Genomic DNA, 17,615 nt, shown 5'->3' with positions numbered 1-17,615 from the left:
AAATAAATGTAAAAAAAATAAATAAATAAGAGGATCTAGATATACACACATAAGATGATGAAGTAAATAATGTTAATACAGTCTTCCCAGCACAAAAGGGACTTCATTAATTTCTGCAGTCAAGAAAATCAATTTCCTAAGCAGTCTTTTACACACACAGTCCCTTCAGAGAAATGTACTACCCATGTTTCAGGAATTAAACCGGAACTGGAAAATAGGCCGCCTCACCAGCTCTGCCCCTTAAGTTCCGCCCCTTAAAAGGTGCGCCGGGAAGACAGCCGGAGGCAGCGGGCCACTTACATGCCTGAGCCCCTGGCGCTGGGGACACTGCATCCGAGCACCGCCTGGCTGCGGCTGGGCCGTCTGGATGTGAGGCCGGAACTGCGGCTGCGACATGGGCATCAGCGGCGGCGGAGGGACGGACAGGTGGTGGTGGTGCTGGTGCGGCTGCGGCTGGTGCGGGGGCTGGTGCTGCGGCTGCGGGGGCGGCTGGTGCTGCGGGGGCGGCTGCAGCGGAGGCTGGTGCTGCGGCTGGAGCGGGGGCTGAGGCTGCGGCTGCGGCTGGGGCTGGTGCGGAGGGGGCAGCGGAGGGTGAAGGGGCCCCTTGGTGCCAAAACAAAGACAGACAACAGTTATAAACGCACTTCCTAGGTACGCTGCAATTCGGCCGTTTCTTTAAAACCCCAAACCAGCAACTTGAAGGGCACTAAAATTTCATCTTAGATTTGTTGACAGAGGTCGTATCACCTAAAACACGGTAACGAGCCAAAAGCGATCTCTTACACCTTGTATTTGCGCCGAGTCCTTCTACCCTCCAAATTCCAGGAATCCAAGGAAACAAGTAAGGACGCTGCCGGCAGCACAGTTTCTAACGCCCACGTACTGGGACGATAAAGATGCCCCAAAACTAATGACAGCCGGAAGGTGTAATCCTGCAAGGCACTTTCAAATGCCGCAGAGGAAAGTAAGCCGGGAAGAGGGGCTCACACTCCTGTGCTACCTGGAACAGCAGCAGCACAGGAGGAGGGCGCGCCCGCTGCGGGGACAGGGAGCCACGGGCGCCCCCCGTGGGTGGTGACCTTTCCTAGAGGACGGGATTTCTTCATTTTCTTTGGGAATAATTCCCTCTACTCAAAGAAGTCCCTTTTACTTCTACTCAAAGAAGAAACATCTTATCCCACGTTAACAATCTAAATAATAATCGTTTTCCTTTTTCCACTTTAGGCAGTCTGTGTGTTTCTAGACGGTTGAGCCAGGTGTACCATCGTGATGGGTCCTCACAGTAAACCTGAAGGACAGGCAGAAAGTACGGGGCAAGCAAGAGCTCCCGGAACCCAAGGGGCCCATGAAGCGTGACCCACAGCAGAGGGCACTCAAGTCTTTCAAATGACGGGCAACGGCGACACTCTCCTTCCCCTCGGCGCACAGAATCTTTCTGCTACGCCACTGCAGGAAGGTAAGTGGACAAAGAACTCTACTTCCACTGGAAACCCTTTTAAGAATCCTGCCACGAGGAGCAAAGAGCCTGCCCCAACTTTATTAGCAGTACGGCCTCTCGGAATGTTTGGTCGTTTCCCCAAAACTGACCACCGCTTTTTCCCTTTCTCCGGCCAAGGAGATAAACGATCCTGTCGAGAAAGCAGCGCGTTTCCGACGAGACCCTGGCTCTTTCAACGGGGTCCCCGCGCCCCAGGACGCCGAGGCGCCCCTCCCCCGCATACCTGCAGGCTGGGCTGCGCGTGCGCGGGCAGGAAGGGCTGGCCCGGGCCGGGCAGGAAGGGCTGCCGCGGCGGGATGAAGGGCCGCGTGGCCGCCGAGCCGGGCTGGCTGAAGTGCAGGATCCCCAGCGGCCCCGGCGGCTGCAGCGCTGGCCTCACGGGCCTCTCCCTGGGGAACACGGGCTGCTGGCCCTGCTGGCTGAACGCTGGCCCGGGCTGGGTGAACGGCAGGGGGCTGGGGGCCGGCACGGGGTGCGCGCCGCTGAGGAGCGTCGGGGGCGGCGGCGGCGGCGGCGGGCTGCGCTGCTCCAGGAAGAGATGACTCGGGAACCTCGGTTCGCCTGAAACTGAAGCGCGCGCGGCATCACCCTCTGCTCGCGGGGACCGGGCCCGCCGCGGGGCGACACGCCCGCGTGCCGCCGGACCGTGTGACGGCGAACAAAGGTCACTCACACGCGTGGGGGGCACGACCCCAGGGAGAGGGATTCCACGGGCCGCGTCCCAGCGCGGCAGGGCTCCGCCACTCCTCTCCGGGGGGCCTCTCACCGCGGATGCCAAGGGCGCCCGAGGCGACGCGGGCCTCGCGAGGCCGGGCGGACGCGCCGGCCACCAGCCTCTCCCACCCGACGACCCGCCGCTCCGGGCAGGGCGGGCGAAGCCCAAATGCGTCGGGGCTCCTCTCCGCGCGCAACTCCGCCCCGCCGCGCGGCCGCCCCTTACCTCCCAAGAAGAAAGGGTCCCGCTCCTGCGGCGGCGGCGGGGCTCTCCACTGGTCCTGCAGGGGAAGCCGCGGGGGCTGGCTGAAGGTGCTGGGGACCGGCCCGGGCGTGTGCTGCGGGAACTCCGGAGGGCCCTGAGGAACGACGGGACGGCGTGAGAGGAGGGAAAAGAGTGGGCGCCGTCCCCCAGACGCGGGATCCTGCCCTACCCACAGGCCGACACCAACCGCGGCACCAAAACATCAATTCCCTGTTTTCAGAGCGCTCCAGCAGAACAAGAACATTATTTTTAAGCTTAGACACACCCGTGCAATTATCGACCCTTCTTGCCCACCCTGGCATTCATCTTCTCGATCGTGCTATAATTTGCTACCTTTTTAACACAACCACAAGCCACGCCTATGAAGCTGCTTTATTTCTAAAGAAGAGGAAGAAATTGAATGTGAACCATAATAAACATCAGCAACTTCTGGTGAAACAGGACAACGAGAAAGGTTTAGGAAACCATACTGCTCCACGAGCAATGTCACACAGTCAGACTGCACCCTGGAGAAGACACTCTGGATGAATGAACTCCTCCAGGTTAACATTTTTCAGTAAGTACTTGTCGCCAGAACTCTACATGGAAAAACTAAAAGTACTTCAATTTCCAGTTGGCCTTGTAAGTATTTGTAAAGAGGTTTAAGTTTATTTATTCACTTTTGAGGAAGGGGAGGGGCAGGGAGAGAGGCAGAATCCCAAGCAGGCTCCCTGCCGTCAGCACAGAGCCCGACATGAGATCGTGACCTGAGCGGAAATCGGGAGTCAGATGCTTAGCCGACTGAGCCACCCAGGAGCCCCCGTGGAGATTTTTTAAAGTACCACATTTGCACTTTTTTTGGTGAGGCATTTCAGGAAAGCCTCACAATTTTTCTTTCACTTCTCCAGAAAGAATTCATTAATTATACATACCATCAAAATAATTTTCATTTAAGAACATCTTGTTCTTTGAAACTCCACCAGTATTTCTCAACTTTTAAAAAAAGTCACACTCCTTCCTCCTAACCTTAAACGTCTAACTCCTTTTCCGTCATTGTATTACTAATACTCAGTTGCTCTAAATGTGCCATCACACTACTACACTGGAAATATTTTTGCAAAGCGCGGTGCCCTTCCTTCTCCCTGTAACCATCTGTGCTACCCGTGACTCCGCGACAACAGCACACAGTGAGCGGAACGGCCTCCATGAAGAGCTCCAGCTCCAGAAGAGCCCCTTGGGTGCAGATGCGGCCCCTCAGCAGGACTGTCACCACTGGGCAGCTTCTAAGGGAACCGGCCTGGAGAGCCTCGGGGTCCGAGCCAACTCTTGGGGACACCGGGTCCATCCACGTTCTGAGAATCACGCCACAGGTTTAGAGATCAAGTCACGAAACCCGGGCTGGCGCTAGGGCCACCTGCAGGGAGCCGGGGCGCCTGCCGCGTGCTGGGTGCGGGGCAGCGAGGCGGGCCGGGCAGAGGGAGACTTGGGGACGGCCTGGGGAAGTGCCGGGTAGCTAGATTCAGTGTCACTTCTCTTGTATCTCTGGCTGGTCCCGCAGCCCAGGGAGAGCCAGGTCAGGAGGCTGGAGAAGGGAGTCAAAGCCCAGGGCCGGGTGTGAACCGAGGCTAAGGTCTCGTCTGCTGCCAACCACTGTGGGAGACATGTCGTGCTACTTACCCAGATGCTCAGCCCCTGCGTCTGTGAGCCAGCATTAAAGACACCGCTCCCCCCCCCCCCCCCCACGCCATGACTACCAACTGCAGGGATTCACACGGACTTAAATAAGCCACCTTGGTAAAGCCAATGTGAGCCAGTCAAGCATCGATACTGTATGAACGTCTACTTCAGAGGAAGGACCAATGGGCCCTGGGCCCTGGGCCCTGGGCCCTGAGCCCACCGGCCACCTTCGTCCCCTGTGGCTTCCATACCGCACACCGGGCTCTGCAGAGCCCCTGACCACTGGAGCTCACGAAAGCACAGCACAGTGGCAGTGTGCGTCCCATTTCACAGCCAAGGCGACGGAAACTCGGGACACTGTGGTGCCCATGGTGACACCGTTCTGTTGTATTTTTTTTTTAATCAGAGATTTCAATACTCAAGAAAAACAAGTTAAAAACTCCCACAGGATTCATTTTATTCATAACACAACGAAAATGAAGTAGAGGAAGTTTCAACCCACGACACAAATCTTATCAAAATGACTAGAGCTGGGGATTTTAAAGACCGTATTTTCCCTGGACTTAGATATGGAAATGACAGCCTACGGCCAACTCAGATTTCTGAGTTCTGGAAACCATCCCATTATACACAAACTTCCATGTCTCGTATTTGATCCATCTCTATGGAAAACGCTCACTCTATGCTTCTGTCTCCGCCAAAGTGCAAAATCTCTACGGAAAGGCTTCTCCTGTAAGCTACCCTCGGTGTAGAAACTTGGTTCTCTCCTGCCCTACTTCACTCTCTCGCCAGCTGCCGGTCCCGTGCGCGGCCCGTGGAGGGACCCCTGCCCCCCGGGCTCCACAGACCACTGACTATTGCTAGATGAGAGCTGGGATGGCCGAAGGTGCGGATTTAACTGTGACTGGCCTATCAACGTCCCTCAGCAGTTTCTCACCTGCTCCTGCTCTGCAGCTCCCACTGCCCAGGGGCCTCCGCCACCTTTGTCTCCCCTCCCTCCACCCTCACATCCCCGTTCTCCGTACCTCCCATCAGTTAAGGTGTCTCCTACCCTGGGCGCACACGGACTCCCAATCCGCGCCCCCTGCCATGCTCCTTGCGGTCCCTTGCGTCCGATCCGCTTCCGTTCCCCTTCATCTACACCGAATATTCCAGTAGGAATGACGTGCTTGCTGCTAATTTTCGCTCTAACACGACATTTGTCACATTTTTCATTTAAAAAAGAGGAACAGGGGTCCTGGGTGGCTCAGCTGTTAAGCGTCCAACTTTGGCTCAAGTCACGATCTCACAGCTCATGAGTTCGAGCCCCGTGTAGGGCTCTGTGCCGACAGCTCAGAGCCTGGAGCCTGCTTTGGATCCTGTGTCTCCCTCCCTCTCTGCTCATGCTCATGCTCTGTCTCTCAAAGGTGAATAAAGGTTTAAAAAACAATTTAAATAGAAGGAAGTTAATAATGAAGATTAGATCAGAAATAAATGAAATAGAAACTAAAAAAAAAAAATAGAAGAGATCGATGAAATCAGGAGCTGGTTCTTTGAAAAAAACCAACAACCTTAATAAACCTTTAGCCAGACTCGTAAGGAAAAATAAAAGAAGGCAGAAAGGACTCAAACAAAACCAGAAATAAAAGAGGAATAGGGTGCCTAGGTGCCTCAGTCAGTTAAGTGTCCAACTTCAGCTCAGGTCATGATCTCACAGCTTGTGAGATCCAGCCCCACGTCGGGCTCTGTGCGTACAGCTCAGAGCCTGGAGCCTGCTTCGGATCCTGTGTCTCCCTCCCTCTCCGCCCCTCCCCTGCTCATACACATTCTCTCTCTCTCTCTCAAAAATAAATAAACATTAACAAAATTAAAAAAAAAAAAAAAAAAAAAGGAAGAGCGTGCTAAATTATAACCAAGGTTGGAAGTATTACACCACTAATCGTTGACAGGCTTTCATCCTGAACTAAGGTCAGCAAACATCTGGGCCCCTAACTCACTGGCTGTGTCAGTCACTCCTAGGTTAACAAGCTGACCAAAAAAGCACAGACACAGGGAGACACTGTCAGAAAGGACAGAAAGAATACAGTGTACTTTCTGAGAAAGCGGGGCGTCCTCTGGGGCTCCTTCCCCTTAGCCCTGAGTCCTGTGCTGAGTTCATAGCTGGAAAGCAGCGGCACTCACTGTGAGAACTTTCTCTGAGCTCAGAACTGTGTCACCAGTCCCAGCACGGGTAAAGCCAAGTCTCAGCTGGCCAGTGTTCGGAACCTCTCCCAGAGAGCACTGCCCTCTCCTACATCAGGCAAGCCCACTGCCACCCCATCCCAGCAGGACCCGGTCCCCCAGCGTCTACTTCTGCGTCATCCACTCCTCGAAGGCCGGACGCGGCCCAGATACAGGAGGAAGCCTCGGGGGACTGCTTCTGAAGCTGGCGTCCCTCACCCGGCTGCGTGGAGACCAGCGACCACGTCTCCTCGCCTTCCATCCTGATTTTACTCACAACCAGGAGAAGAGGAGAGAGGTTCCTGACTTTTCTGTCCCACAAACGTGGCTGTCTCCGTTACTTCGTTTGCGAAGCCCTGATACTTACTGCCACTTTTCTCACTGGGCTCACATCATGCCAGGCTTCCTGACAGCTGGAAAGCACTCGGTTTCTTCGGAAACCAGTCACAAGCAATAAATTCCATGACTGTGTCTTACTGCCCCACGGCTGTCCCCCGCTGCTGCAGCGGCTCCCAGCAGTGCCGCACATGCGGCAGCCCAACGCGGCTCTGCACAGCCTCTCCTCCTTCCGTTAGAGAGTTCATTTCAAGTCCTCCAGAGGACAGCTTTTCTCATTACAGATAAGGCAAAACGTAACTGGAAAAGCAGAATGGCGAACCCCACCCCCCCGTTATACGCGCGGAAGGTCTGCTAACCCGCGATTTTGACTTTGCCACGAGTTGAGATGGGCAAAGTATTCTCAACCCCCTTCGTCCATTTGTAAAAGGAAAGTGACTGAATCACGAGAATGAACTCAAAGAGAAACTGATGTGCTTAGTTTTCAATAAAAATTTCAAGCTGCCTGAGAACTAGGTACGTTCCTGGGAGATTATTTTAAATGTTCATATTCTAAGACACTTGTGGTATTAAACTGAAAATACAGCGGAATCCTACGTCTTGCCCCTTTGGAATCTTAATATCGTGAAGAACATCTCTTCCCAGACCTTTTCTTCCACCAATTAGCCACGTGCTTGCGGCGTAACCTCCGACAGACACGGGCGCTCAAATGTTGGCGATATCGAACGAGGCCCCCCAGATTCTTTCTTCATCAGTCGTACTGAGCCAGACCTTTAGTCCACCTTCCAGCTGGTCTCTCTCGGAAAGGCGCTAACTAATAGAGGCCGGCCGGGCGGAGGGCAGTGCCGGCGGGTCGGGCTCCCTACTGCGCCCTCCAGCCCTCCCACCACCTAGCAGGCCTCTCAGGGCTCCGTCTTCTCACCTGCAGAAGGCAGGGATACCGACGGTGCCCGTTTCTCATGGGAGAAGATGAAAGAACGTGAAGTCCTTACGACAGTACCCAGCAAATAACAAAAGTTCACAGTGCTTGCCACTGTTGTCACTTTTACATGACATTTTTGTAGACAGCACTCCACTCTGTAAACGTAACACAGAGCTGCTGACAAGTGACAGGGCTCCTTATATCCTGCAAGACAGAGCAGCACAGGCCCCCTTCCTGCACTCTCACCCCAGAGTCTCAGCGGAAGCCTTCACAGATGAGGCGTCACCACATCCTGGCCACTCCACCTCCGGCCGCAAACCCGCTCCCCTCCTCCCTGCTTCAGCCGGCGGGCCGGTGAGGGGCGAGACCACGGTCCGTCATATTCACCTATGTGTTTTCCCACTCGGCAGAGAGCCTGGTACAGAGACGCTGACGGATATTTAATAAATGAATCGACTGCCTATTCCAGCCAGCAAGGGAATCCAGCCCCACGTGCTCATCTAAAATGCTACAGCGGGCTGGGCCGCCTAAGTGGCTCAGTGGGTTGAGCGTCCGACTCTGGATTTCAGCTCAGGTCATGATCTCACGGTTATGGGATCAAGCCTAGTATCAGGCTCCGTGCTGATGGTGTGGAGCCTGCGTGGGCCTCTCTCTCTGAAGATAAACATTTAAAAACAAATGAAATAGGGGCGCCTGAGTGGCTCAGTCGGTCGAGCATCCAACTTTGGCGCAGGTCATGATCCTGCGGTCCGTGGGTTCGTGCCCCCCGCGTCGGGCTCTGTGCTGACAGCTCGGAGCCTGGAGCCTGCTTCAGATTCTGTGTCTCCCTCCCTCTCCTCTCTGCCCCTCCCCTGCTCACGCTCTGTCTCTCTCAAAAATAAACATTAAAAAACAATTTAAGAACAAACTAAAATACCACGGGGGTTAAGCCCTGACTGCCCACGAAGCCCACAGACAGTGGATGGCCGAACGCTAGGAAGGGCGTGATGGAGGTTGGAACAGACCAAGCTGGACCGTGGGCAGTGAGCCGAGGCTCTGGGCTGAGCAGACTGAGAACAGAGCGCACCGGGACCAAAGAGAAGCCAACATCAACAGAACCCGGTCCTCTGACTTAAGTGTAGGACAAAAATCATCTCAACTTGCATTGCCGAGGTGTGGACCAGACAGGGAGCGTGGGATGAGCACGGACTGTTCTCCGACCTGCAACCGCCCCCCAATGTTTAGAGAGTACACTTGTTCTCTGAAGGATGGACACTCGATGGGCAGTTTGTGGGATGCACTTCCAACATTGCTGCTAAGGAGCACAGCCCAGGCCTGTTTTCTTCTTGGCTCTGGACCCAACTGAGGAGTCACACACCTGTAAGATGCAGGACACATCTATAAACCACACGGGCACAGGATGACCGGAGTAAGATGGGCGGGGGGGGGGGGGGGGGGGGTCCTGCTTCGCTTCTGCTCGTTTTTGCGTTTCATTATTGCAAAGTAGCACTTAGCAACAATCGCGCACCACACACACGACAACAAGGCATTTTTCCAGGGTCCATCCCAAAGTAAACAGATCAACAAGTCGGAACTGTACGTAAGCAGGAAATGCTCATGGAACAGCAAGACACGGCAGAGGCGAGTGTAGAAGCAAAATGCGGATAGGAAAAAATCCAAATTCATTTGTAAAATATAAACAATGCAAACCAAAGACTATATACTATAAAAATAAATGACGTTGTCCAGAACTTGAGGTGTGGCTAGGTCCATATCCCAAATCTGCCTAAGCTCTGAAGAGAAGGACAGAAATCAGTAAGAAAAAGTGAGTGTAATTATCTTATTATCTTGGTAATGTTGCAGGACCATGGATGCTAGTGAAACATGAAACCTAACCCCGTAGTTATGATGGTGTTTGGCTTTATATAAACATGAGCCACCTCCCGCCCCAATGAGGACAGACCGCTGATGCCCAACGTCCGTGCCCACATGTTCCCGAGCACCAGTCAGACTACATTTCACAGTCAGTCCTGCAAGGCAGTGAGGCTGGCAGCGTGACCGAGGTTCAGCAAACGGCACGTGACCGGAAGTGAAGCAGGCCGGTCCCAGACCCGGCCAGTTACACAGGAGTAACTACCGGTTCGCCCTCTCCCCACCTGACGAGGGGGTCTTGCGGGGCCCAGAGGAGGCAGCCCCGGGGGCAAGGGGAGTGAGAAGTGAACTCTGCAGCGCCGAGCCACCGAGGGCTCGGGACCGCTCAGTCCGTCACCCACCCCAGCCGGTCCTCCTGTGCCGGACGCTCTGGGGCCGCCACCAGGACCTTTTATGTGCGGGTGCCACGGGCCCCAGCCGTTGCTGTCCTGGCCGATGGGCGCTGTCCCTCCAGGCCTGCCTGTGCAGCCCACGGCCCTCTGCCCCAGGGCAGACGACTCGGAGGTAGGGCTTCTGCTCCAGAGCCCTCCCCTTCAGGGTCAGGCCAGGGCAAGAGCCTTTCCCTGAAAGCACACCGCAGCCCAGTCCCGCCCCCTTCCTACCTGGCGTCCCCGGCACCCAAACCCCCATCTTGGGCTCTGCTCCCGCTGGCCCAAGGCTCCAGCCCACACTACTGCCGCCAGCTGACTCACAGAGCTCCTCTACCTTCTCATTGGCTCCCTGTAACGCGTGACGAGGCACAGGGTCTGCTGACAGAAATCCCGAGCATTTAAGTATCTCGCGCACAGTCCAAGGTTAGAAAGTGGCAAAGCCCGGACTGACTCCCGGGTCACCGGCCCCCCCACAGCACATCCACTCACCCACTGTGCTCATGATGAACAGGAAACGGCGGGGAGTAACTTCACTTCCCTTGGTCTGTCTCGGTGTTTTATTATCACGTATGTACATGTAATTGTGTGAGAGAGTGTGTGAGTGCTTTGGAAGTCAAGAAAACCAATAAATACTAAATCAAGTCTAAAGTCAGACAGCCAAGGAAATTCCATGGCTGCCTGAACAGGTAAAAGAAATTAGCAGTTCTTATCTGACCAGCCTATGAGAAATTGATAAAGGAAGCAGGACCAGAGATGCTATCTACAATGCAGAAGGAAGAGCTGACTCAAGATGAGCAAGCAAGGGAAATTTCTGGCTTTGGCAGTTTGTCCAAAAGAGTAAGAATGGAAACAGAGGGTTTTTGCAGGTGTAACCTTGAAACCATAGGTGACACCTGCAAGGTGTGATAAGCTAGGGCAGCCAGGTGGAGGGCAGCGAGTGCCAGGGATGACCGACTACGGCAGGCCACGTGCGGGCCGAAAGACACCAGGAGCACACGCTGAGCGGTGCGGCTGAAGGAGGCCGGCACGGGGAAGAGAGAGCTTTACCGGTACCTGCATCAGACCCTACCAGAAAGCAGCCCACCTCCGAGATGCCAAAGCCTGCGTGAGGGCCAGATGGCAGGAAGATTAGAGAAAAGGAGCAGACACTGCAAGACAGATTATTCAAAAAGAAAGTCCACGGCTGGTCCATGAAGTAAACCACAGTGACAACGGTTACTTCTCTGGAGAGACCAGATCCTGGTGGACACAAGGGCGAAACCATCTGGGGAAGACACGTGGGCCTCTCCTCCCCTCCACTTGCCTCAACGGGTAACAGAACCTGAGGGCCTGAATGCTTACGTGAAGTTTAAAACTTTACCGCTTTAAGATCGTAAAATCTTCTGACTGTTATCAGTACTGGCTTTCCGAAACAGAAATTTAACAACCAGCAGGCATCTTCAAGCTCACAATGCCATTTTCCTCACTGGTTTTGATTCCATTTTGAACGTGGATGGCACTTCCTTTCCCTACACTGACACAACTTAAATTCTGGCCATAAGTTTGAGCCACATGGAAAAGATTGCTAATTGCCTACCTACTTTAGATTCTCACTTCTTCCTAAGTGATACAGGGGCAACACTGCCCACCTAAAACCCTGAACTTGTCACAGTGGGCCGGGGGCTCTCGGGAGGCTCACTGGGGGCTGCCTCGGCGGGCACGCACCTTTTGTCCCTCCCTCCTCCTCTTTTGGCCTGCGATTTGAGTAGGAAAAACATAGGTCCCTGATAACACCACAGAACTGCTATCCCAACCCAGAACTTGTTCATTTTTACGCAAAAACACGCCACTTGGTTTAAGTCATTGTTCAAAGAATTTTGTTATGTGCAGCCTCATTCGCATCCTGACTCACCAAGTCAACATCGTATCTTCTGCAAACACGGTGCCAGGAAACGGGCAGAACAAGTAACTTTTCCTTTAAGGGGTGAGGACACTCAGGTTTACGGAGCTAGAAGCGGACTGGCCCAAGTTACACTGCCCCCACACAGCTCAGGACGAAAATGCACATTTTCAGATTCTCGCTTTTATTATAAAGTGCTCTTTCTGCTGTCACACACTGCCGCTGGGACCAGCGTGTCTTCAGCAAGCCACGGCTCCAGTGTGGCATTCACCACCTCAGAGGCTCTCCTGATGCGAGCATTCATTGAAGAACTTGTAGCGTTTCACGGGTATAAAGGATAATAAATTACCAATTCCCTCCACCAAATGCACAATTATTTTAAGACTGTTAGTGAGCTGCGAACACCTCACTTAACAGAACTTTCAGCACTAATTCTCCTGCCTTTTGAAAGAAAAGGCTACCTTAATCCTCTCGGCTAATTGCTCTATTTTGCTTTTCTTTCTATCCCTTTAAGAGTCTCAGGTAAAACATTATCATTCTTTCTCATAGAATTCTTACACAAACTGCACTCTGGCATGTTCCGCATCTCTTGTTAATTACATGATGTTATCTGTGTTAATCCTACTCAAGAAGGACTGACAACTTCAACCACAAAAAAAAAAAAAAAAAAAAAAAAAAAAAGAGCACTCTGCATAAATTGCTTAGCCCAAAGTTAATCGTATAATGCGGAAAAGAAAGAGGTTCTAACAGCTATTGTAGGACTTATCAGCTTCCCTAACAGGGTCAGTCAGTATATTTTAATAAGACTAATTAAATACCTTAACAATGTCATTGAAACTTCATGAATCTTTCAATGAATTACAACCTTCCTTTGCAGCATGTTTTCATTTATCAAGCTCACTTAAAATGCAAAGAACCATATAAGAAACCAACAGACGCTTAAGAACAACTCTCAGCTAATTCTCATTCAATGTGGGTCAAACGCAGAGAATACAGACCACTAGTGACCCCTCGCATAATTAAAATTATACCCTCTATCACAATATTAATCCTCTTACCTCAGTGCTTTCCACAGATCTTTCTTCTTTCAGGTTGTGCCTCGTTTAATACCTACATTCATTTTCTTAAGAGGCGTTTTTGTGTTTAGAGGTGCTTTCTAAACATCTGAAGAAGCGTGTGCCCAGGGTCAGCACTGCTCCCCACGTGGACTTGAACACATGAAGACAGCGTGCTGGCTCCAGCAGAGAAAGCAGAGCATGCACGACAAACCAGGACACCTTTAACTCAGTACAAAGTACTGCTTCTGATGAACAGACTAGAGACTGTGTACTCACCTTAGTCATACGTTGGAAAGCCATAACTTTATCCCTGTCCCTTGCCCCTCCCGTTCTTCCCAAACACCCCACGCAAGCACAGTGCCTGCTCTCCCACAGCAGTGTCGTGACACTCGCATCTTAAATACAGCTCGGATCCACTTTAGCAGATCCAATCATTTTTATCCAGTTTACTGACATGCGTTTTAGTATTTTGCGAGGAAGGGACAGGCACACCACGACTGAGACTCCGACTGCCTTGGTTGCCACCCCACTTCTTGTGCCCAAAAAGACTCAGTTCCCCCATCTGTAAAGCGGAGAAAAGGATACCTCCCTATGGTTGTTGAACACAAGCTCTGAGCAAAATCTGGAACACAGTAATCACTCAGTAATTTCTTTTTTTTATTTCCCAATGAACTTCAACAGCACGTGCTCCAGGGAGATGTGTTTCCTCACTCAAAAAAAAAAGTCGGGGCGCCTGGGTGGCTCTGCTGACTGAGTGTCTGACTTCAGCTCAGGTCATGATCTCACGGTTCGTGAGTTCGAGCCCCGCGTCAGGCTCTGTGCTGACAGTTCGGAGCCTGGAGCCTGCTTCAGATTCTGTGTCTCCCTCTCTATCTGCCCCTCTCCTGCTTGTGTTCTGTCTCTGTCTCTCAAAAATGAATAAATGTAAAAAAAAAAAAAAATAGGGAAAAAAAAAGTGAGTTAAAAAGCAGAAGAGCAGCATCAGCTCTGCCAACTGCAAATGCGGTCTGGGCGCAAGTCCTCCTCCGCGAGCGCACCTCCCATGCGGGCCATCACTCCCATCTCCCACCAGGGAATGACAACCATGTTCACACAAAACACCAGACACAAACGTTTATACGAACTCTCTTCGTGAGAGCCAGAGACTAGCAATAATCCAAATGTCGAAGGGATAAACAGACTGTGGTACATCCATTCAGTGGAATAATACCTACCAATTAAAAAAGACAAATCCCTTACAGGTGCAATCTCAAGAGCACTGTGGCGAGGGAAAGCAGCCAGACTCAAAGCAAACATCCCACAGGAGTCCACTCACAGGACATGATTTCAATGAAAGAGAACGTGGCGGTTGCCAGGGGGCTCGGCGGGGAAAGGCGTGACCACAGAAGGGGCAGCGCGAGGAAGCCCTCTGAGCGGCAGGACTGCGCTCTCTCTCAGATCTCTCTCTCTCTCAACTGTGGTGAGCACACAACTGAATGCACTTACAAAAACTCACCAGCTTGCCCATCAAAAGGAAAAGCACTAAACTGTAAAAATTTTTTAAAACTCTAACTTTTGGGAAGAAATGCTTTCAGGTCCTTTATAATAAAATAGGGCCTCTTTCAAAGTGTATCTTAAAAATGCATTTCAACAACTGGAGCACCTGGGTGGCTCAGTCAGTTAAGCATCCGACTCGATCTCAGCTCGGGTCACAATCTCACGGTTGCGAGTTCAAGCCCCGCATCGGGCTCTGCGCTGACAGCACGGGGCCTGCTTGGGACCCTCTATCCCTCTCTCTCTGCCCCTCCCCCACTTATGTATGCATAAGCTCTCGCTCTCAAAATAAATGAACATTTAAACAAATGCATTTCAACAGAACTATAGGTCTTCAAAGACTCAGGGAAAACAAATATTTAAAATAAAAACCGGTGTGCTTTGTAGGACACGTCGATAAAAACAGGCCATAAAGATTTTCTTGGCACACGTAGGAGGTTCTAAGACTGAAAATTTGTGTTCTTGTCAACAACACATTGGCCACATTACCACTTTACAGACTGGCAAACCGCACTCCGTTTAAGTCTACTATTTATGAAAGGGTGTGGGAAAGGTTTTCATTTCAACGTGGACGGTTTTAACTTGGCCGAAAACTCAACAAAACCGTGTAGCAAACGCTTTCACAATGTGGCTTACTGGCTCACTTAACTGTACGAGAAACCCACTTCCTATGACTTGAGCAAGTGCTCCCAGGTCTCTGAGGTCTCTCTGTGCGGACCCCACCCACCCTCTCTCTGCCCAGCACGCAGCGCATGCCGGCAGGACAGCGAGTCGACGGGGTGCAGGATCTCATCGCCGCCATACTTCATGGCTGTTACCGTGGTGTTTAGCTGTTCCTCCTACTGCTGCAGATGGGAATTCATTGATATGATTAAATTTGATGGTATGATAATGTATGGTAATCACGATTAATCAGAAACCCACCAGCAAACGGAGGATGTTGGGTATTATGTCACCTGCATTTTAAACTGCATTCTCTCCTTGCGAGCCTGACGACATTTGACAGCTGGAAGGCTCTCATCCCACACTCGCCTGCTACTACTCATAGATCTGATAAGAGAAAATGCCCATCATTCCTTCCCGATCTTAAGTGCTAATAATTACACGGCATTGCAGGCAAGTTGTAAAAACAGTTAGGGGTTCAAAAGAAAGACTGGAATAAAGTCTAGATTCACATCTGCAAGGGCTCTAATCAGAGAGAAATGGAATTGGAGGCAGCAGTCTCATCAAACATGATTTGCATGAAATGCCATATAAAACACATCCAGGACGTTGTCAATCAGCAGCACCTGATACCACACGCGTGCTCCACGGGCACAGAGCTCCCTGGGACCTACCTGCACGGCACTGTCACTGCACAGTAAGCACAGATGGAAATCAAAACCTAAAAACGAACGTGATTGCTCAGAAGACTACTTGAAACTCATCAGCAGTCTTTTTTTTAAACATAATATTTAGTTTTAATTCAAACTAGAGTCCCTGAAAAATTATTCAGCAGCCAAAGCACTTGGTATTGAAGTGGCTACCCTGAAATACCAGCATTCCCCCAGTACATCGATTCAGAATCAATGACTGAATAGGTGTTTAAAACCCCCTCGGTCAAGAATCTTTACAACGTGCGTCACTCGGGGGTTAGCCATACGCTTAAAAACAGCAATTGCACGGACACCTAAAACAAATTAGGTCAGCCAAATCTCAAAGCGACACTTTAAAAGATTATCAACCGACATTCTAGTGTTACTTTTCTAAGTGGGCAAACATTAAAAACAATAAACATCACTTCGAGGATAAATACGTAACTGGACAATATAGTTACGGGCCAAGAAATACTCCAAACTTTCCATCAGTGACAAAAACGTCAGCCTTCGTGGAAAGAGACACCAATCAGACTAACAAGTAAAAGAGCCTTTGAAAACGAGCACAGAACTCACAGACACAAAGACAGGCGCTCACCCGCAGGGCGGTGCACCAGCGTCCCGACCCCACCGCCCCACCAACACCACGAAAGGAAACCAGGACCGTCTGTGGGGCAACACTCGAGCCTTCACACGAGTGAAAATGCTTCACGAGAGGAGACGGACGGTAGGCGGCTGGGCGGCAAGACCGGACGGAGCACGAGAGCTGGGGCGGAGGGAGGGACGGCCAGCGGCGGCTCCTGTGCCCATCAGCTCCTGTGAGTGGCCACTGCTCCGACGGCCGAGACGCGTTTTACACGTGGTAGAGTCACATCGCGGGACAAAAATGAGGACGAAGAGAATTCGTTCTCTGATGACGCTGCCGACCGAGTTATGTTTACATTTCAAACAAAGGTTCAGAAGACCGACCGGAAAAAAGAAAACAGTCTGGGAATTAAAGTTTGGGACAAGAAATGTTCTAGAACGCAGCACTAACAGCTGTGTCCGTGGCTAAAATTAAATACACGGATCTGATTCTTAGGTGGAAACCTAAATTACAAAGCACATCACCGAGTTCCATAAATGAGGGAACCGCGGGTGGGGGCTGGGGGGGGGGGGGGGGAGGCAGCCCATCGAGACACCAAGACGGACACGACCACAGAAAGGCACCTCGATGTCAAGAGCTAAAACGGTATTTTCCAAAAAGATCAAACATAGGGAAGCTTTTCTTACGATATTTGTTACTTTGACATTCAAATCTTTGCTTTAAAAACTGTTTAAATTCCCTAAATAAAATTCATCAACAGGACATAAAGATATTAGTTTTGCTACTAAATCAAGCACAGCTAAGAATACCATATTTTGGCCTAAGATTTTAGTTTTTAAAAATAATTTTAACGAATCCTATGAAAAATAGGTTTAATATTAGGCTGTCTAGAGTTCTGATTTTTTTAATTAAAAATTCAAGGTATTATCACTTAATACAATTTGTAGGCATACTAGTTCTAAATTAAGAATTTCTCAAGGTTTCATAAAATTGTCAAACAAAATGGACTTTTAAGAAAGTAAAGCTTGCCACTGTTGGGGAAGAGAAGGAATACCTCAGCATTAATACTAACTGGATACTAACTCCTTTAAAACTTGGAAATCTAGGGGTGCCTGGGTGGCTCAGTCGGTTAACTGTCCACCCGACTTCGGCTCAGGTCATGATCTCAGGGTTCACGGGTTCATTGAAGCCCTGCGTCAAGCTCTGAGCTGTCACCTGGAGCCTCCTTCGGATTCTGCGTCTCCCTCTCTCTCTGCCCCTCCTCCTCTGCCGGTGCTCTGCCCCACCCCCTCACAAATAAAATAAAACAAAACATTAAAAAAAATTAAAACT

General features: G+C 51.1%; 1 protein-coding gene across 4 annotated transcripts in view; it reads right to left on the bottom strand.

Annotated features, from left to right (window-relative positions):
* The window catches only part of RBM33 (RNA binding motif protein 33), a 140,501-nt gene that overhangs the window by 43,594 nt on the left and 79,292 nt on the right, over nt 1-17,615 (bottom strand). For all 4 annotated transcript variants that reach the window (XM_047850882.1, XM_047850883.1, XM_047850884.1 and 1 more), the window contains exons 10-12: nt 2,439-2,571; nt 1,722-2,065; nt 301-603 (exon numbers count right to left, since the gene is read on the bottom strand). In XM_047850882.1, coding sequence (XP_047706838.1) covers nt 301-603; nt 1,722-2,065; nt 2,439-2,571 — 780 coding nt within the window. The remainder of the gene's footprint in view (nt 1-300; nt 604-1,721; nt 2,066-2,438; nt 2,572-17,615) is intronic.

This window comes from Prionailurus viverrinus, chromosome A2 (genome assembly GCF_022837055.1).
Source record: "Prionailurus viverrinus isolate Anna chromosome A2, UM_Priviv_1.0, whole genome shotgun sequence".
Taxonomy (NCBI): domain Eukaryota; kingdom Metazoa; phylum Chordata; class Mammalia; order Carnivora; family Felidae; genus Prionailurus; species Prionailurus viverrinus.
This window is presented reverse-complemented; position numbering and strand designations above follow the sequence as displayed.